The sequence below is a fragment of the Dermacentor andersoni genome, chromosome 6 (genome assembly GCF_023375885.2).
Source record: "Dermacentor andersoni chromosome 6, qqDerAnde1_hic_scaffold, whole genome shotgun sequence".
NCBI lineage: Eukaryota > Metazoa > Arthropoda > Arachnida > Ixodida > Ixodidae > Dermacentor > Dermacentor andersoni.
This window is the reverse complement of record NC_092819.1, coordinates 9,977,960-9,999,853: the sequence shown is the minus strand read 5'-3', so window position 1 is coordinate 9,999,853 and position 21,894 is coordinate 9,977,960. Positions and strand designations below refer to the sequence as shown.

The 21,894-nt window shown below is 46.9% G+C and overlaps 2 protein-coding genes across 3 annotated transcripts in view; both read right to left on the bottom strand.

Moving 5' to 3' along the window:
* The window catches only part of LOC126521523 (aminopeptidase N-like), a 65,669-nt gene extending 54,754 nt beyond the window's left edge, over nt 1–10,915 (bottom strand). Inside the window, exons 1-2 of one of the 2 annotated variants that reach the window (XM_055065806.2) lie at nt 4,647–10,915; nt 1,786–1,999 (exon numbers count right to left, since the gene is read on the bottom strand). In XM_055065806.2, coding sequence (XP_054921781.1) covers nt 1,786–1,999; nt 4,647–4,806 — 374 coding nt within the window. In that variant the 5' untranslated portion in view covers nt 4,807–10,915. Of the gene's footprint in view, nt 1–1,785; nt 3,565–4,646 lie in introns of those variants that run through there. The other variant, XM_055065807.1, reaches the window with a different exon arrangement.
* A 526-nt stretch (nt 10,916–11,441) lies between these two features.
* The window catches only part of LOC126521675 (uncharacterized), a 102,577-nt gene continuing 92,124 nt past the window's right edge, over nt 11,442–21,894 (bottom strand). The window contains exon 5 of the mRNA XM_050170402.3: nt 11,442–12,250. Coding sequence (XP_050026359.1) covers nt 12,056–12,250 — 195 coding nt within the window. The 3' untranslated portion in view covers nt 11,442–12,055. The remainder of the gene's footprint in view (nt 12,251–21,894) is intronic.

Genomic DNA, 21,894 nt, shown 5'->3' with positions numbered 1-21,894 from the left:
TATATATAGCTCATTCTTGCGCCAGGGGCGAGGAAAATGAGTGAGTACGAAATATTCAACAAAGCAAGAGAAGTAGAAATATTCAAACGGAGGAATTTGTTGGGTTAATGTAAGGAGGGTGAAAGGAAGGGGGGTTGCAAATGCTTCTAAGTAGATATGGCAGTCGGAAAACAGTCGAAAAAGAACAGTCACGTGTAAGTACGAGTTGCCAATGCGGCGAGCTTAGTTTTCTTGAACAGGAAGCACGTAGAGACAGGATTTGAACATTTAAATCTAGTTATAAAGAAAAGCTCACTTGTATCAAAAGCTGTCCAGGTGAGAGCAAAAAAGTGACAATAGGAAATGAAGGCTAAGGGTACAAGCAGATGTCTTCTTGAAAGTAGAGAAAGAATAAAAAAAGATAGACGAAATAAGATATAACAAATTAATGAAGAAAAATACACTATATTTCAATGAAGTATGAGTAACACACAAAAAGGAGAGAGAATAGTGCAGTAAGAAAATTGTTACGGGAACTAGCTATTGTACATAAATGCTACTGGAGTTTTGATTCGCGCAGTATTCGGAGGAACCATCATTTTGGCGGCTGGGCTCGCTTAAGGGCGTTGATGTCCACGTGTCAACGTGTCGCAAGCTTACGAGGCCGCGGCGGCCGCATTTCGATGGGCGCGTAAAACAAAACCGCTCGTGTACTTAGACGGGTGGCCAAAATTAACCCGCAGTGTCTCACTACGGCGTTTTTCATAATCAGATCGTGATTTTGGCCCGTAAAACCCCATCCCACGTTATCGCCCATTTTACTGGCTGTCAGTAGCACACACATTTATGTGCGTGCTTCTGACAGCCAGAAAAAGCGTGGCTCACTGAACACAGCGGAAACAAAGTGACCTTTCGAGATCCGTACGGATTTTTTGTTGCTGCGTTCCTTGCTGCAGTGTTCAAGTCAAGCCCATCTGGCGAGAAAGGAACATACTTGAAATAACGGTTGCACTCAACAAATAAATGTATGTAAAATACAAATGCAGTCATAACTTTACACCGACATGGTAAACAAGGAATTTCTATGAACCATTTAGCATCAAGGTTGAAGCGCGTCGCTGTCCGGTATACACAGGGTGCGTGCAAAGCCCTAGCAAGCACAAATGTGACCTGATGAATTCGAAGAATCAGCTCCCTCGGGCAAGTTTTCCTGGCGCGGTCTAGAAGATACCGTGCACCATTAGAGTATGCATTGGTGAGAGTGCAAATTCCTGCAGGCGTCTAGCAGCACAAGAATGATGTCACCAAAGGCACTGCACTGGCAAATGTTCTTACAGAGCGTGCCCAGATCACGGGTCACAAGATTAACTGGGACGATGCGCGTATCGCTTCCAGAGGAAAGAACAAGGCAAAAAGTATCCATATTAATGTTTAAACGTTTACACTATAAGAAATACAATAAACAGATCACGTGGCACATTGAGTCACGCGTGCTTCCGAACATGCGTCTTGCGCTCTACGCTAGAGAACCAGTGTGTAGACCGCTTTTCATTGTAAACAAGGGACTCGTAGGAATCTCGAAGCGTCATTTTGTTTTGGGTATACGGTCAGTGACATACTACAGTCATAAGAATGATTTTGCCTAACCATACAGTGTTCCCCCGTCGAGCTGTCGTCTACATCAAACGTGTTCTTCCTATGTTACGTGTTATTCTGTCAGTGCCTGTTTAACTTATATACAACCACATGCGACGCCCAAGCCGGCGCACATTGTTCCACGGCCGCGCAGGTTCCCCGTGCACGCACCTGCGCACGACGGCCAGTTCGGCGGCCCCCGGCCACCAGGCGGGCAGGCCGGCGTCGGCGTCCAGCTGCCGGCCGGCAGCGCGAGGTGCCAGGCGGAACCAGGCGGCCAGCACGGTGGTGACCAGCGCCGCCACGGCCAGACCCGGGCCGCAGCCCGTGCGCACGTAGCGACGCACTGCGCCATTCTTGTCCGCCATCTCTGCGCACCCGGCCCCTGCCGCCGGAGAACAGCCTCGTTCGCACCGCCACGTAAATGCACCGTCTCACCACTGGCGAATTTTGCCATGGGTGTGCGCTGCATAGTTGCACCGAGACACAAACGAAGAACCGCGATCGCAACCGCGTGATGATGCGCAGAGCGCGTGGACACCTTTTAGCGCACGTGTGTGCAATCTTCTTCGTTCGTGTTCTGTTACGACCATGCAGCGCCACTTCACACCTGCGATTAAAATTAAGTTAACTAACCTACTCGTTGCCTTTCGTTAAATTCTCTCATTTTGCCTGTTTCTGGTCAGCTCTGTTCCGGATCACGTCATCTCTCACCAGCTCCAAAAACAAAACATGGCGGTATTCGCAGCCGGTCAAGTGTCCGGAGTTGAGTAAGTTGTTCAATATTTATGGTACTGAAAGGGGGCAGGCGTGCAAACACGGACACATATAGAACGGCGTGTGTGTTGTACAGGCGTCTTAATCGGATGGCGCCTTGTACTGAGTGGTCTTTTTATGTATTTGATTTATTTTTATTTACCCATTGGGCTTGTCCCACTGTGTATTTGTCCATATTTAACCAATCATTCAGAATATGTATGTGCTAATGTGTCACAAGCTGTACAAAAATCTTAAATGCAGGAAAGTTTCTGTCGTGCTCCTCCGTGCAAACACCGGTCATCCCCATTCTCTTCCCGACGGGCTTTTGTGTTCGTGACACCGCTGCGTCAATGCCGCGCACTGTTAATCAACCTGACACTCTTACCACTGTCCTCATGCCTGCCTTTCCCCACCGTGTCCGGAGAAATGCTTCGGGGGCGATGCTCCACATTACTACGTGTCTTACGAGTTACTTATGACGTGGTGCGGCCAATACCCTTCTTACGTCATTCCAGAAGCTGCAAGTAGGTGATAATTTCACACGTTACAAGCATATCCTGCGGTTATTATGTAGCCACAATTGAAAGGATGAAACGGGATCAACCAGTGCAGCATTTTACACACCGGGACGGAAGAATCGAGATGGTATTGCCCGGTGACTGCAACAGTTATAAAAAAGTCGCAGTTTCGCCCGAAAGGCGAAGCATCGTTTGCGAGCAAATTAGTAGATAGCTATACCAAGTAAGGATGGTAGCTTTATCGGCCGTATAAACTTCTAAACGTTCGCTTAGTAACTAAATTAACTAACATGGTGTCAACCGTGCACAAGCAAACATGAACACATCTCAATCGATGACCGCGGTAACTCGTTGTCGAAGCGCTCGAGTGCTGAAGCGCGGCAGCAGCAGCAGCGAGCAAATTGACCTTCGTGCTGCCCATCGCTTCAACGCGAACTAAGCGGTGAGAACATAGTGCGCACGAAGCTATCGGCCCTGGTGCACCCAGACACCCGGATTGTCCCCATCGCAGATCGATTTCGAAATTAGGCCCGCGTGGCCACGCCATACGCAGCTGCCGCCGCAGCTCTTATGCACTGAGTGGCCCCAGAACACTGAAAGTTCGGATGATCCCTTTGGATCCCCCAGTGATCTGCGTGACACACGAGAAGGTTTTCAGTCCCGCTAGCCGAGATTACCCTACGGATAGTTCGGAAGAAACGAACAGGTGTCATATTTGTTACTCGCGATCTGGAATGGGGCAAAGCAAACAACGGGCAAAAAAAGGTTTAGATCGACGATATACAGGGTGTTTCAGCGAACACGTTAAAATTTTTCTTCAGTTGCCTATGGCATATAGCACAATTCTAGTTCATGAGCTGGACTACTCGAAGAGGCGTACAATACTTGCCCCCAAAATTGAAATGCATAATCGACTAATTAACAAAAGTGCACTAATTGGTTTTAACTAATTTCTTCATGCACGTATTGCAATTTACAAATTCTAGCCAATTACAATTCCTCTTCCAACCAATTTACCATTCTAGCCGTTAGCAAGGCGGATACACTTGAAACGAATTGTTAGGATGACACGAGTCGAGACATTAATCCCCGAATTTTGCGGAGAAATGCTTTGGCCTTCCAGTTACATTTGTGCTTCAATGCATAAAACGGTGTTTTGTTAAGAAAGTAAGTGGAACGACAGTGCATTTTTACCGCAAGTTGGACGGCGCATATCTCGTAGATGGTGCCATCCACACAATTTTATTCTAGTGGATACGCCTTGCAGTCTCGCCCGATAGGCTTTGTGAATTGCAATATGTGCCATACGGTAATTAGTAAAAAACTTGGTGAATTTTTTAGTTAGTCGATTATGCATTTCTATTTCTTCTGCAAGTGAAGTCCGCCTTTTCGAATAGACCAACTCATTTACTAAAATTGTGCCGTTTGTCACAGGCTATTTTTAAAAGAAGAGATCGAATGTGTTCGCTGACAAACCCTGTATTTTCTCTTAATCTCCCAGATGGCCTGCCGGAGTCAGAACCAGAGCATCAAACATTGCTAAATAGAGGAGGATGCAAAGAGACTGAGAGAGTGAATAATCGGAAACTCTGAGCGCTGCAACTGCCCGAAAGTGCGTTCAGCTAGAGAGCGGGAGGCAGGCGGCGTTGCGAAGCCAAATTTCGTTAGTGTTAACTTGGATTCCCGCTAACCTCGCGGTGCAAAAGAAACCACATAAAAACGGTGTCGTTCACATAGCGAATGTGTGAGACTCACCTCGGCGACGCTTCCGAAGAAAGGCTGCGGGCGCGTTCCCAGCGAGGCGGACCTCGAAGAGCGAATCTTTATTTTCTTCTTTCGCCTTGCGCGTCCAGGGCACGGCACGAACGCGCGTGATTTCACGCGTCTTCTTTATTTGTGAAGACAGTCGCATCATCTAAATTTTCACCACGCATTTTTTGCTAATATAAAAACGTGTAAGGCAAGGTGGTAAATGCTCGTTCTGGATTTGTGAACTGGTGCCTCAAACTTTCCCGCTTCCCAAATGATCAAAGAATAAAAGCGCAAAAATGTCAATTGAGGAACGCACGAGGATGGCACTTGCACTTTTTATACCTTTCTGATATTCGTCTTATACCAAAAGCGAGACGAGAGAGAGAGATAGGAAATATTTTTATGAAGTGGTTGGGTTCCCAGACACCCTCAGTGCAGAGATAAAGGACGCCCTGGTGTGGACCAGCGAATGTCATAAAAGCCGACTCAAGAAATTCCGCCAGGTGTGGTGACTTGAGTCAGTCATGCTGGCGTTGGGGGTAGACTCAGGTGGAAGTTTTGGGCGAAGGAAAAGGGCAACGGGTCACAGTCCTAGATTACGTGTGGAGTGTGCATTATACCTGAAAGGCTCCCAGGTGCTGAGAATGGGCTTGCTTGCGTGTTTTCATCAAACTAACCTGAAGTGGTGAACACTAGGAAAGGCCGATAACATTCGCTCTCCGCACGCCAGTGAAAGGAGAGTGTGTCCGCCGTCATAGCAGAAAAGATAATTGACGCAGGGCACGAACCCTATGTGGGCAAGGAGTTCTCACATGTCCATTATCTCAACAGCAGCTGCCTGTATCTCTTTGAAATATTTCACGTACACCCGCAGTTAATAACAAATAGGAACGAACCACAATGTGATCAGCCTCAGTACGCAGATTGTACACATGTGGGGCGAGGTACAAGAACGAATAGATATATCTGCACAACCCGCCGTGGTGGCTTAGTGGCTATGATGTTGCGCGGCTAAGCAGGAGGTCGCGGGATCAAATAGCGGCCGCGGCATTACGGGGGCCGATATGCGAAAACGCCCGTGCATTAGGTGCACGCTAACGAATCTCTGGAGGGCGAGATTAATCCGGAGCCCTCCTCTGCGGCGTGCCTCATAATCATATCGTGGTTTTCGCACCTAAACCTTCGAGGAGGAATACACGCTTATTATCTGAAACAGCGAGAAAGTAACTTTTCTTTTTCGTGCAAGGTGGGCGGCTCTCTCAGTGCAGAAGGCCGTTGGCTACTGCTGCGGCCCGTACCCGGTTCACCGGACTTCGCTGATGCTTGGTGCCGTTAACATTGCCTCCAGCGTTTCTTCGATAGCTCGTAGCGATTCCGTACCTTCATCTTGAATGTTTTTTTTCTCGTGGCGTCGGCACACCAACACCATGTGTTGGAGGGTGTCCGGTACACCACAGAATCGGCATAGGTATCAGAATTGTGTGGGGTGCATCCGGTGCACGACAATTCCATGGACATATATATTCGTTTGTGGTCTGCGGAGGGCGGTGGCTTCTTTTTTGCTTAATTTTGGCGGTGGTAGTGGATTTCCTCTTCCTTACATTCGGTAGTATTGCAATAATGCGGCGCAGTTGATGAGGATGCCCTCCGCCCTCGTCGCTTTCCGGAGACCGTGCGGCAGGAAATCCCGGCTGGTATTCCCTCGGCCGACACCATGTGCTGCTTCGTTTCCTGCCAGGTGTTCGTGGCATAGGGCCCATGCGACGTACGTATCGAGGAGTTCTCGTCTTATTTCTTCTAGAATCTTCCCCGCTGCGATAGAGATACGGCCTTTTCGTAGGTTTCTACACGTGGTTTGCGAGTCGCTCAATGTGACGGCTGTTCCTTGGATGTGGCGACGCCGAGAACGATGGCCACTTCCTCCGCCGTTTCTGGATTTTTGGCCGACATGGTGGCAGCGACTAGCTCATTCCCTTGGTTGTTGGAATTTAAATTTCTTTATAAATATCTGCGCATATTTCAATATGTGTGGGTGGGTGCGACAGCTTTCTTTTCACTTTTTTCTTCCTTTGTGTGCATGCACAACATATAATTCTGTACTTTTTAGTAGCTGTGCAGTTGAGCTTGTGCCTTTCTTACAGCGTAAGCTGTTACGGGCTCATTCCAATAACCGTTTCGTTTGGCGATGGCGGGACTCAGGGTAGCGTATCCCATCGCTGTCATACGGTTGTTGTGACTCGGTCTCCGACCGGCCATTACGGTTCCGGGGCTGGTGACGTGCCAGGTGCCGGGCGATCGAGAGGTCCGGGGCGACGTAGAAGAGATGAGAAAAGGGGTTTATTTACAAAGTTACATGATGAGAGGTTACATGTGCTAGCACGAGTTCTAGTACTAGTACGAACATGAGTAGGAGCACATGTACACGTCAGAGCACCAGTACGATTAGGGGCACTGGTGCGAGTCGGAGCACATTCCAACACTCCAGATACACTTCTTATGCACTTCTTTTTCCCCTTTTCCTCGGCTGGGAAATTCACTGTTCTTCTCGGTCAACCACAATCTTTGAAGTATTCGTAAAATCCCGCCCATGATGTCACGTCGTCCTGCCGGGCTCAGCCTCCAGTGTCGCACGTTCGCCCCCACATACGAGACGACGTGGCGAGCTGTGAACTTGACGTCGAAGATGTTCCCACGGAAGTCGTCGGCGTTGGTCACTTTGATCAATATGTGGGTCATTCGTGATGGTCCGCTTGACAGGGTCAGGCTCCGGTAGCGTGGTATTCACGGTATGGTTGTTGCTTCCGCGAAGGACGGCGGCTGTTTCACCCCTGGCGGGCTCTTTTGTTTGCGTGTCCCAGTCGATGTCAGGTACCATCTACTCCAGGCAGGCGCTCGTCTCGCCCGTCAGCTTTGGTTACGCAGATTTAGTAGCCAGCTAAAGAAAGGCCCCGAGAAAGCGACGATGCAGCGTGAAGGGCCTTTCATAACTTCACGTTCGCCGGTGAATCGTTAATCGTCGAGAAGGGATGCCAATGTCGATCGCAACAGCCGCCGCCGCCGCCGATGTCCGTCGCAGCTATCGCCTTCCGCGCGTGTAGTCACGCGAAGTCACAGCCGCTCCGCGTAGCGTCGATACGTGCTCCCTTTGCATCGCAGTTATATATTGTGTTGCGTATAAAGCCATACTTATCCAATCCATTCGCATTTTAAAGTTTCATGCATGTACACGCTTCCTTGAAAGGTAGGAAAATGCCGCGTCTGTAGTGTGGCAAGGACATTGATATCGCCACTTAGAAGAAGCATAGCGAACAAGAAGACGTGACTAGCGCGCGGTATTAAACAGTCGGTTCTTGCAACTGTTCCTGTGGACTGAGTGCTTTGGACACTCAAGTTTCCACTTGCATGATGCCGTGACACGTATCAAGGGATGTGACATGTTCACCGCATAGTCTCGTTACCTGTATTACCTCTTCGCGGCGCATTATGGCGCCTCCTCGCAAGGTACGAACCGCTGCTGAAGAGGTGACTCGTAGAGCTACGCGCGCGGCTGCAACCAGACAACGTCGGGCTTGGCAGACCACTGTGCAGAAAGCAGCACAAGCCGCAGGTCGCCGTCGACACCGCGCGGCCGCTTTAGTTCGTTCTCGAGAAAAGGACGTAAAAAGACTTCGCCGCCAAGAGCCTCTAGTGCGTGTTGCCGAAAATCAGACGAAACAGCTTCTACGCGAGCAACCTCACGTGCGGTCAGCCGAAAATGCGGCCCGGCAGCTTCGCCGCGAAGACCCGCACGAGTCGAGCCACTTCACTTGATGTCCTTTATATCAACAACGCTGAAGACGACTTTTTTTTACCACGCCGCCGTAAACCCTCACCGATCACTGCGTGACGGATTCCGCAGACTCAAACAACATCACCTTGACACAATCATGCAACGTTTCTTTGCACTGCTCGATGAGCCCCACCGATTTTCCACGTGCTGTCTCAACGTACGTTCTCTGGCTGCACACAGGCTTGACGTTACCCACGCGCGCATCTCTTAAAGAAAAAGATTAAGGAAAAGTGTAAAAAAATCCTAGGATGGAAAGCATGTATGGCATAACTGATTAAATCAAGCAAGCTGGTTAACAGCTAGCACCGCCCCGTTTCAAGGGTGATGCCAATATAGAATTATCATCATTATCGTTATCGTCATCATTTACATCGCATCGTGCCGCCTGTCACGCGATGCGAGATGTGCGCAGCGTAGCGTCGATATGTAGCAGTTGCACGTAGCAGTTCACGTAGCAGTTGCACGTAACAGTTGCCTATAGCTGTACCTGGCCAACTCAAGCAGGATAGGTGAATAAATGCATCGTCCGTTTCCACAGCAAGCGCTGCGGAGGCAGAGAAACTAGCAATAGTGTTAGCCATCATGACGAGACCGCACTGGGAGTGCGTCATAATTCTGAAGGACTCTCAGACAGCATGCCGAAATTTTTCCAGGGCCAAAATTTCCAGGGCCCAACATCGCATTCTGATTGGGGCGCACCAGCTCCCGCCATACATAAAATCGTGTGGACTCCGGGGCATGAGCCCTTACGCGGTAGTCAGCAGGCTCACGCCTTCGCCGAGCGCGTGTACACCGGGAGCCGCGAGAGGGACGCGCCGAGCAGTTCCACCTCGCTAATACCATTAACCTACACGCACATCCTACAACACTATCGGCTTTCACGAAGAACGCTCCCATCGCCTGATAATGATCTGACGCGAGAGGAAGCCGTAATTTGGTGGAAACTCCAAACAAACACATATCCACACTTGTCTCTACCACGCCATATACCCTGCGTTGTGTTGCTATAAATGCCAACCCTGCGATCAATGCACAACGCTTTATCACATGGTGCGGGCTTGCGCAAGCACACCACAGCTCACACCGATAACACACGGCAGTGGGAGGCAGCGCTGTCCAGCTCCGACTCGACGGACCAGCTCAACCTGGTCAACCGAGAGAGAAGGGCAGCTAAGGCCGCTGGACTCCTGGACTGAGGGGACCAGCGGAGGAACGCCCTACGCTCGCGTGCTCTTTCGCAGAAAGTTTATTCTCTCTCTCTCACCGCCTCGTTGCAAAGGGGATGCCAATAAAGTATCATCATCATCAGCAGCAGCATCATCATCATGGTCTTGTGCCACGGGTCAAGGGATGTGACGTGTGCGCCACGTAGTCTCGATGCCTGTGTTTGCTCTTCGATACACATTATGGCGCCGCCTCGCATGCAAGGTGCGAACCCTCTAGTGCGTGCTGCCGAAAATGGAGCTCCTATGGAGGTGCTCCTCCAGCTTAGCTGTGACTGTGCTGCGTGTGCCGCGCAGACCTGTGACTTTTTCTTTTACACTGGCAGTTACGCAGGCATTCAGTTCGTTAATTGTTTTTGTGGAAATGCACTTGCGAACTATAATTTTTGCGTGCAAGTAAACCGCAATAATAGACCTTGTTTCCAGACCGGTTAGAGCTGACGCTTTGGAAATAATTCAGATACTTGCACTGGTTGAATAGCTCCGCTACTTGCGCCGCATTTTAGTAAGTAAACGTACCGCTACAATCACGTGCTGCTACAATACCTTGATCTCGGGCAATCTTTAGCAATGTCTACATAAAACATACCTGTTTTGTATTCCCTTGAAATTAATGTGACCGTGACACCACAGTGCACTGCATATTTTTAGGCGATGTTTCGACAATTTTTCTCACATGCTGATAGCGACGTACAGTACACGCAAGTAGAATGCAGAATAAGAAAGCAAGGACGTAGTCTGAATAAACACTGGCCATCGGCTGACATTTTTGATACTGATTCGTCAATGACTTCGTGATCTCAATTTCCTTCTTATTCGCACTCCAAATGTGCCTTCTCGCCTTTTTTTTAAATATTGTTTTATTCTGCCGTGACCAATAATGATGGGCCTGCATCAAAAATTGTCGTTTTCAGAAAAAGGTAGAAGCAGCGACAGCTAGCATATTTGCACAATCGCATCTTCCTTTTCCTTGTTTTCTGTTTCACTTGCCGCCTCCAGTGGTGCTGCTTAAAATTTATTGTAGAAACAGTAATTTGTTCTGCATTGTAAATTAAGGTAGCTTAATTTCTAGTTCTATGAAACTGCGTTGACCCCACTTGGTCGCCTGACAAGAAGGCAGCATGCTCAGGCGGAGATGCAGCTTGTTCTGCGGGCTCAATTTGTGGGTCTTCGGGTGGTTGCGGACTGGAGGAATCCAGGTGTGCGTGTTTGCACGAGAGCTATTTATCTCTTCGCTGCTGGTGCCCCAGCTGTAAAGGTACATTTTGCTGTCTATTTTATATTGACTTAACAAGCAAGTGTATTTTAGTTTTGCATGTAATTCTTATTTAATGTTTATTTCGTAGAACTGTAGTCATTTATTTGGTTGTTGTGCTTTGTAAGGCTGTTACATCAGGCTAGTCATAAAGTACGGCATATTATTTCACCTGATATATGATACGTGACTTGAGTTAGAGGACGTAGCATTTAATTTAAAAAAAACATCACTCTTTTCAGTCTAAAGTCACTCTAATCACTCTAAAGAAGCACTCCTTTCGTAATAATTGCAGCAGTTCAGCTAATGTAATGGTTTTGATGTTTTACCAGTGTGGACATTTTACTATCTTTCATTTAAAAACACACGCAACTAACGAACATATGCATAAGTTCAAACGCAAGAGTCCTATTTGCATTTCTAAATCTTTGCTAGATAACGTATCAATGTGGTTTCCACTGCAACATAATTCAGAACAGAAAGTTCATGAGTGAACTTGTAAAATTCTGTATAATTCTCTGTATTTCACAATGCGGAATCATTTCCAATGTGTTTCCAGTTTTCTTCAATTACAACTGCGCTGCGAAATGGCTTAAAATAAACAACGAGCAGGCTCACATTGCGACCTAAATAAAAATCCACAACGTGAACCGTGCATAGTATGCACTGGCAAATGAATCAGAGCCACGAAATTTGAAGTCTGACTTGTGACGGAAATGGTACACTACAAATCGATTGAGTCATCGACACCTCATCACTCGACGGCCAAGCGTTCTGTACGCAGTCGACTAACGACCTCTGTCACTCTCTGATGTTAGTAACAATGGTTCAGCTCGTGTCATGTGAGCAATGGTTAACTGAAGTTACTAAAATGATTCATCAGTAGTCGTACGCGGGATCATCACCCAAACTTGCCACGTCTGTTATATACAGAGCGCATGAGCGTGGTTGTCAAAGTACGTGCTTGAAGGCTATGGACAGCATGTCGCACAAAACTGTCAAGTCTGTCCAGTCAAACTATCACTGTCTAGTGTCTTCATCAGCAGTATCTCCGGAGGGTCGTACACGTCCAAGGAGGCGCGAAGTGCATGGCGGGGCCAAGCGCTCAGGTGGCACAGCTTCCGCCAGAATCGGCGTGCGCAACAGAGCACTCAACCGCATTCGGCGTCTGTCTTCGAGCAGCCGCCTGCCACAAAAGCGCTGACAGGGATATCCTGCGTGGAGGCAGCGACGGCGCTGGGGCTTCGACGTCCGGCGAAGGACTCACCGTCGAGTAGTCGGGCGGGGGCACACCGTACACCTGCGCACGTTCAAAATGACGAGTCACATGCAAGGAACGCTGAACCTGCAATATGAATAGTTCACTGTTTCTTTGCCGGGTGATGACAACGCATTGCCAGTGAAAGCGAAACTTCTCTTCCTCAATTTTTCTCAAATTCTCCAATTTTGGAATTCTATGACGTCATGTCACGACTTCCCTGACAAGTTCATTCGGGCTCTTTGAGTCTTACCTCTGTAGACAAAGCCCACAGCAGTTGCCAAACTGAATTTTTGTCCTGCTAAAGAATGCAGTGTGTTAAACCTCCTTGAATGTGTTCAATAATTTATTGACTAATTAATTTCGTTATGTAGCTGGCGTCGCCGTCGGTTTCGTCACACGTTCCTGATGCTGAAATAAGTTGACGACGCTATCCGTCTTGGCGTTTATTCTTGGCTTAAGGCTCAACCACTGGAACGCGTCGGCACGCGTCAAAAGCATCGATCGCGAACAGGGTGACGCGTGGCGACGCGTCGCCGGCGTCCACCAATCAGAGGCTGTGAAGCCTCCGGCTGCTATGCCTATGATGGCCGCCGATGCGAAGACGCTGACACCAACGACCGTCCGAGTTCTTTGGATGCACGACGCGCGCGACAGTGTTCCCGAAAGACAGTGTTGTGGTACTTGGCCGATAACAGTGCACGTGGATTCGAACGATGCCGACAAATCCAACCTGCACACTGGGTTCCGCCGGTCTCAATGCGATCGTCTGCTAAAACATCCAACCTAATCACGATTGCCGCAACGTCTGTGCTTGGTGTATGTGTATTTTGTCGCGCTCGAAACTAATAGAAACATGCTTCTGAACTCCGCAGTCTGGATAATCAGCACTCGCCTACCGCCTATGTTGTTTACCTTACGCGTAGGTGTAGCGCGTCCATCGAGTTCGCAATTGGCGAGTGAACGAGCCTAGCTGAGAAACTCTGTCGAAATAAATGAATTTTCAGTTCCGTTTGGCGCTTCAGCGATTTAAAATATAGCACTCCTGACTTCGTGTGGTATGTGATTTGGCGAATGAACCGTGTGGAACTTCGGGTGGTGAACGACAGCGTGTTTCGTGTTGTCTCAGGTAGCTGAAGTTAACGGGCGAGCTCTGCGCTGTTTCCAGTGGCAAAGACAACTTTAGAAAGCGAAAGGCACTAGTAGCCGAACATGGAAGTACGTACATCATCAGCCATGCCGTCCGTTTCAGCTGACACTGCGACCTTCTATTCGGCATGTGAATCCAGTTCAGTACAAGTTCATAGTACTCCTTCACTCGCTTCTTTCAAGTGCATGCGTCTTATGGGATAAATCGCTCGTGCAGCACTCACGAACGCTGACGCGTCACTGCAAAAGGTGCTGCCATGCGTATCAGCCACAACAAAACTGCTGCGTGTCCACCATACTTCCTCGGAGGTTGTTCGGGCCCTTCCCATTTTGTGTCTAATATTCATCCTTTCTCGCGACTTTTCCGCATATGTCACCGGCACTGTAGCTAAGGCTCGTCCCATTCTTGGGTTTGTGTCTCGTGCCTACCTTCCCTGTGGACCAGAGGTTTTCAGAACACACTACACTTCTATTATTCTGCCCCAGCTAGAGTACTGCTCATCAGTATACTCTTAAAAATAAAGTTAGTAAATACTTTGTAAATGCACGTGTTTACTAGATCACTATGTATTTTACTAGCTTCGCAGTGACTAGTTCTGTATACTAGCCAGCGTCTAGTAAATCTAGTAAGTGCTGCCTTTACTAACAAGAAAGGCTTCTTAGTAGTTTTTACTACGTAACAACTACGCCACTACTACCGCGTCTGGCCGTGGCCTATTATGCTGTGATTGTGACAGTCTTATGCAAAATTGAGATAAACTGCAGTGTTGTTCATTATGTTGGACTAAATTTATGTGCGACGTCGTTGCACACATATGTGCAGACAGTAGGCTTTAGAAATTTGTGCGGGAAATTTTGATTATTTAACCAAATATATAGGTGCACACCGATTCAGCATGTACTCCCTCAAATTAGGACTGTAAATATTCTTGAAATTACTCTTTCAGTAAGTGCCGCGTAGTACCTTTGTCGTTCTGTACGTGTGTTCTTGCGTATTGTTGCATGTTGGAGATATGTAGTACATTCTTACCCGGAGTCAGTGCGCCTTCATGTCCCTGGTAAACATTACTTATATATATGCCCTTAGTTGATGCCTTAATACACAGCGAAATGACGCGGTTCTCTTTTTTATATGAATTTATATTTTACTTTCTTATGCTTTTAAAATGCCATCGACTTCGTATGCCAATGAAAGCGGCACTTATAAATCGATTAGGCCCCCCATTGTATTGTGGGCAATTATATTTCGGTTGCGTTAGTAACTGCGCTACCGGGGTAGTATTTAGTTAGAACAAAGTTAGTGCTTTTTGCTAGCTTCAGCAGGAAGTGCAAGTACTAGCCATTATTTTACTACCTGCATTTACTAAGAAGGTAGTGCTTCTTGGGACAAGTAACGTGCTAGTATTCAGTTGGTGAAAATGACGATCTTTTTTTTAAAGAGGGTATAGTCCGCGTACCAAACTCACCTCGCTGACAAACTTGAGCTAGTTCCACACCAGTCAATACGCACCCTATACTTCAATGTTTTCGATAGTCGCAACCTCATGCCAGCCTACGAGGATCGCCTCAATGCCCTCAAGTGGCACACCCTGCAATACCAGCGCAACATTGGACTAGTCTGTCTATTCTGCAGGATGCTTGATGGCTCTCTGGATAGCCCTCATCTTTCTTCTTCAGTCCGTCTGAACAAGCGGCCAGCACAGCCTGAGCCCCATCACGCCTGTACGGCCTGACACCGCGACTGCATGCTTATATGTCTGGCATCCAGATCTTTCTCTCCACCCACTGGCCATTCGGACTGGCCATTCTTTGCGACCGCACTGAAGCGGCGCTCCTGCTTGTCTGTATATCTGTCTCTCTCTCTCTCTGCTTGTGCCTGTGTGTGTGTGTGTGTGTTGCGAGCTGTCTAGAGTGTCTTGTTGTTGTTATTATTATTATTATTATTATTATTATTATTATTATTATTATTATTATTATTATTATTATTATTATTGGAATGATCACTACGACCACATGGAATGTGTTGAAGCCAGCCTGACACGTAATTCAAAATATTTTTGGAGCTTCGTGCGCTCTCACACCTCTAAAGGTGTGAGAGGTGCATGAAGCACCTGAAACCTTTCCTTTCTTGTGGTGCTGATGGTATTCTCCCGCAGTGCTTAACCCTTTCAGACGCTGTCTGCACACTTGTGTACACCAAGATAGCGCATCAACACCCAAAGCACTGATGAAAGTAATGATATTTAAAATGTGTTGCATACATCTTCAAACACTTATATTATTGGAACTGTGCTACAATTTTGAATAACGTGCAGAATGCTTTAGCAAAATGAGTGGGAATGTTGGGTGTTCTTACTTGGTGTCAGAATGTTGTATCTAGTGGGTTCACTTCTTTCATTGTTTTTCATAACATCATGCACCAGGTATAATTTTCAACTGGCTGGATAAGTGCTTTTCAAGCTTTTGAAAAGACAAAATAGTTTATGTTCTCATATTTTATCTTCCTGTAGTGAGTTTTCGCATAGAGTCTACATTCTTTAACCTTGACAAAACTCAAGGAACAATTGGAAATTATTTTCTGCAGCTGTACACTTTCTATAATTCTGAAGATGCAAGAAATGTGGTGAAAGCACGGTTTAAATCTCTGAAAAGGTTACGACGTATGGAAGCATACTTGTTCCCTGTTCTCACAAGCATCTGCAATAGTTCCGTAAAGTCTGGTACCTTTTCTACCACTCGGAAGATAGCTTGGATATTGCTCGTGCACAAATCCGGTGCTGGTTGTGCATTTACTAACTGCCGGCCTGTATTTATCCTCTGCACTGCGTCAAAAGTGTTTCAATCGGTATTGCATTCCTTGCTTTCTGCTAGTGCTAAGAACATTTTAATAAATGAACAGCATGGCTTTGTGTGCCGACAACTTAAAGCTGTTTGAGACTCAACAGTGTTCACCACTGCATTGACCTCCAAAAAGACATTTTTTTCACCCTCAAACTAGTGCATAAACAATGAGGTACTCGTAAATGCTTTTAATACTATGGCATTAAGTTGTACGTGGAAAACAGACCATGTGCAATTTTCATACACCCTTCGGGATGCTCCACTGCTTAGGGTCGATGAAGTTAAGAGATCTTGGTGTGTACTTCGACAAAACGCCAAACTACTCTTCACAAGTTAAATATGCACAACGTTCCCTTCCCGCTCTTGTAATTGTATGTCACATATTTCATGATTTCCACTCACCTGTTCTGTTTCTGAAATTGTATTCTGCTGTGTACCTTCCACTACTAGAGTATGCCTCTGTAGGAGGGGGTGCAACATGCAAATCTAATTCTGACCTCATTGAACGCGTCCAGAATAAATTGATATCTTGAAGCACCAATTTTGCCATCCTGGCGACCATAGTTCAGCCTTCTCAAATATACCTCAACCCGCACTTCTAGATTCAAGACTTAATTAGACCTTTTGTTCCTGTATAAGGCGGTTCATGACATTCTACATTCCCCAAAGCTTCTTGATCATATGCATTTGTTCGTGCCGCAACAGTATACCGGGCAGCATTCCACATTCTTTGTTTGGCCTTGTTGCAAGACTGTGCTATATATGACTCGACTCCAAAACACATAATAAGAACTGTGCCTGTATTGACATACTTCAGAGTTCATTTCCTGCGGTTTTGTGTGTCCGTAGATAATCGTGTATGATTAACTCCCTTTTACGCTTCCTCGTTTTCGTTTTTCCCTATTTGTTTCTCTATCGCGCATATTTTTTTTTTGTCTACCACATTGACGTTTTCTGCACATTTTGTCTCGCATATTGCTTTTTAAGAGCACCAGTACGAAGGCTCCAGCTGTTCTTGGGCACTATAATAAACAGTTGATTTATTGATTTATTTATTGATTGTGTTCTTTAAATATGTACTAGTATATTATTTCAGTCAGTAGCTTTCGTGCAATGTTGTTATAGTGTGACAATTTTAAAAAAAAAGCATGCATTGCAAAAAAGTGCAATAAAATACTATGCCTGATCATATCTATTGCGCTAATAATTTCTTCTGAGGTTTAATAACGATTGGCTATTGTATCCAGTGTTGTGCAATAAAATAATATGCCACAGCATTTATTGCACGCCTCGTAAAACAAATTGAATGTCTTTCTCAGTCAAAACATTATAGTAGGCTGAAAACAATAAACTGGTATTTTTTGTGTGTGGTGACCTGCAGTGTATAAATAGTGAAAATAATCTGCTTATATATTTTTTCTTGTATTATGCAAATGAGCTCCACCATACATTTGAATAAGTGCTTCAATAGTACGACTTGGTGAAGGGCAACGAAAGACGCCTATTAAAATCCTCCTATTCTCAAGTTTGTTATGTGACATAACAATTTTCAACGTAACAATATTTCGTTACGTTGATGATTACCTGGTTTTCTGCAATAGGGAAGAATTCAATTCCACTGCTACCTCAGTAAGTGAGCAATTTCAGCCTTATGGAGGAGGATTAAAGTTTACCAAGGAATTTCCTCGGCGACGCGAAATATTATAGTAGGCTGAAAACAATAAACTGGTATTTTTTGTGTGTGGTGACCTGCAGTGTATAAATAGTGAAAATAATCTGCTTATATATTTTTTCTTGTATTATGCAAATGAGCTCCACCATACATTTGAATAAGTGCTTCAATAGTACGACTTGGTGAAGGGCAACGAAAGACGCCTATTAAAATCCTCCTATTCTCAAGTTTGTTATGTGACATAACAATTTTCAACGTAACAATATTTCGTTACGTTGATGATTACCTGGTTTTCTGCAATAGGGAAGAATTCAATTCCACTGCTACCTCAGTAAGTGAGCAATTTCAACCTTATGGAGGAGGATTAAAGTTTACCAAGGAATTTCCTCGGCGACGCGAAATTCAGTTTCTAGACAGTTTCTTGGTCTTCGAATAAAATCACGTTTGTTGGCAGTACTCCCCAAGATCTTCGAAGGCGTTGTTAAATTTTCAATCCAAGCAATCCAAAGTAGGAAAAAACGGAATTGCCATGTCGTGCCTTAAGTCTTCTCTCACCAGCTCCTGTATGCACAAAATGAGCCCCAGTTTTAATGCGCAGGTCCGGCGCCTCTTAGAAGCAGGTTATCCTAGCGTAGCGGTGGCCACTGTGGCTGAACGCCTAAAGAAGTCGATTTCGAGGGGAACGGACGTGATTACAGAAAGCAGTAATAGCAAAAAAAAAAGAGTAGTGGCTATTCCGTACATTCATTCAGTATCGCACAGGCTTAAAAAAGTTGCTAGTAGATATGACATTAATGTTGCTTTCACTGCACCCAATAAGCTAGGTAAGATATGCGCTGCCGTGCAGAGGAAAAAGGAGCAGGTAAAAGGCACAAAATAACATATATTTGCCTTTTAAAGCACAATAAGAACAACAGTGTTACTGACTGTCGCATGGGTGTGGTTTATAAAGTTCCATTTAGCTGTGGCCATTTCTACGTAGGACAAACGGGCCGGTGTATCAATCAGAGGCTAGCGGAACATAAAAGGTCGTTAACCGGTGGATCGTCTTCTAATCTTTCCCTACATTGCCAAGATTGTAACTGCACGCCAGAGTTAGACGAATGCGCGATATTGTACAGGCACAAGAATGAAGCTATACGCGTCTTATGGCAGAGGCATGGCATATCCATAATGGTGGAAGTGCGTGCGTGAGTCAGCCTTCAATTACTTTACATAAGGAAGAGATTAAGTGCCTTAACAGCTACCTCTCACGTAGACCGGCACATGTACCCGACTGACACGTGGTGATACCATTCCAGAGCTTGCGCAGATGAGTTTTGTGTCTTCTTTCTTCTTTTCGCCTCAGTGCTCCCTTCAGTTGATAGTCGGCGTTCGTGCTGTACACTTCTCTTGTGTCCTGTCTGCACGCCTCACCTTTTTGCATAATGAGTCCAGCAACAATGCGCCGCAGCCGAGGAGCGAGCGGGGGCGCGCGTCAGAGATTGTCTCCAGTGGTTGCGTTCCGTTCCCACCAACCGACGCGAAGCGACGCGCTCGCTTGTCGGCGCGTGCCGAAGCGTACCGACGCAAGCCAGTGGTTGTGCCTTTAGTATACCTGTCACGGCTTGTCACCCGTTCACCGTCAGCGCGAAGTCGTCAAGCCGGTTGGTCGTTCTGCACTCAAGCGAACACAGCGAAGAAGTCAGAGTACGGGAGAAAAAAAAAATTAAATTATGGGGTTTTACGTGCCAAAACCACTTTCTGATTATGAGGCACGCCGTAGTGTGGGACTCCGGAAATTTCGACCACCTGGGGTTCTTTAACGTGCACCTAAATCTAAGTACACGGGTGTTTTCGCATTTCGCCCCCATCGAAATGCGGCCGCCGTGACCGGGATTCGATCCCGCGACCTCGTGCTCAGCAGCCCAACACCATAGCCACTGAGCAACCACGGCGGGTGGTACGGGAGAAAGACAGAAAAAAAATATATATTTATCGACTGACAATGGCAAAAAGATTAAAAGAAATATAAAAAACACAAGAACACTAGCACTTAATCTAGATCAATGATGAAAACAAAAGAAATAGCGAACAATTAACAGTATAGACATAAAAATTAACACTACACAAAACACACTTAACGGTGGTCAACTGAACAGAGTTCAAAAGAAAACAAATGATGGCATACGCATGGCCGGGCAGCTGCAGCAAGTCCATAAAGCGTGGAGTCGACGGCAGAGCTTTACCGAAGAACGCTGGCAAGCCGATCTCGTTGCGGTGGATGCGATTGCTGGGCTGGGCTCCCCGGCAGTCTAGGTCCGACTTCTTCCCTCGAGCAGGTTGAGCTAACTTGAGGGGAACTGCCGTGAGCTTCGTTGCAGACGTTGGTTTGTCGTCTCTTTCGCCAACTAGTAACTTGCAGTTCAGACGTGGCTAGGCGGCCCAGGCGATACCGGACGGCACTAGCTCCTTGACGCTTTCAGCAGATTGTAGGCTCCGCTTCTAGACTCTAGACTACCTTGCTCGGTCTAAAACCTGCGCTTAGATAACTCCTTTCCCTAGTGTTCTGGGTGGGAGGACTGCAGATATTGGAGACCATCCAATCAAGTTCACCCAATTGTATACTGGCTCCTTACAGGGTCTTGGCCACGCCCTTTTTAATTAGGGGCGAGGGAACGGGTGCTTCACCCCTGCTGATAGTGTTCGCGCACTCGTATTGCACCACCCACGCACACCCTTGAGTCCGTGCCGGGCCTCCATTTTCCGTTCCTAAACATGGGAGAAACTACGGCAGCTGGCCATACGGCGCTGTCGGCACACATACACAGGCAGCAATTCGTGGAAACATGATCGCACAGACACACCGTACTTCGGAGTTTTCACACCCCCGCCTTCTTAGTAAGCTTCTCAATGCAAGCGCGAGAATACACAGGGGTTCCTACAAAAAACCGTCGGTGCGTCACGGTCGCACCGACGACAAAAAGATCCCTGAACCTGCTTTCGATCCTTTTCGGCCGCTTGCCCGAGTGGCCGGCAATAACCGTCTTGCTCGTCGGTTCCTATTGCTACGACCCTTTTGGCGCCCGTTGATCGGTGCTTCGCTGAATCGAATAATGCCGCACCGTGACAACCGCCGCTCTTCGTCAAAGGCATACATTTGCTCTAATGCACCACTATTTCCTCGTCTAACTATTTTTTTATTCGAAGGACCTTTTAAAGGACCTGTAGTAGACTGCGGTGCAGGCAACGGACAAGGGGCGGATTACACGTGGCACTTGGGACATATCACCGCACTTTTGGGACCCTGCATTTCAATGTGCGCTGTCTCCGTAGACAACCAGTGTAAAGTTAGCTGCGTGCACAAGCATGCACTGCGCATTCCTCCGATGTTTTCGGCATGTTAAAACCACGACGCTAATATGGTGGCTCCCCTCCCAACAAAGTCAAGAGCGTGTCTATATACCTAGAGTCACAGCTCTATTAAATGCGTAAGCATTTCTATGCTTACCCAACGAGCAAACCGTCCCTCTGTTTGTCCCGTAAAACAAACATTTCAGAGAGAGCGCCCACAGCAGCGAGCGAATTCACCTTCGTGCAGCCTCTAGCTTCAACGTCAACGCAGAGGCTAGGGTGCCTCGATGCGCGCGCTCCCCTCCGCCACCGTGCGAGAGGGCGCGCGCATCGAGGCACCCTAGCAGAGGCGCGAACACAGCGTTCACGGATCTCTCAGCACACGCCTCACTCTCCCAATTTCGCAGATCGCTTTCAAGATACGGGCCCAAGCGTCCCTCTAAGAGGAAATGTATCATCTTCCCATAGAGGCGTCTTTTAGATGCTGCAGAGCATTTGATGTTGCGTCGCGACCTCATCTTTATCAGTTTTCATTTTGAGCATGTACGCCAAGACCACGCCTGAACACTTCCGACACTTGCTTGGTAGAACATAATATTCTTTTCTAAGATGGCGCATCAACGGAAGGAAAAGAAAGAAAAACTAGGAGAAAAAAATGGTAGACGACCCTAATCTTTGACTTAAGTGTCTT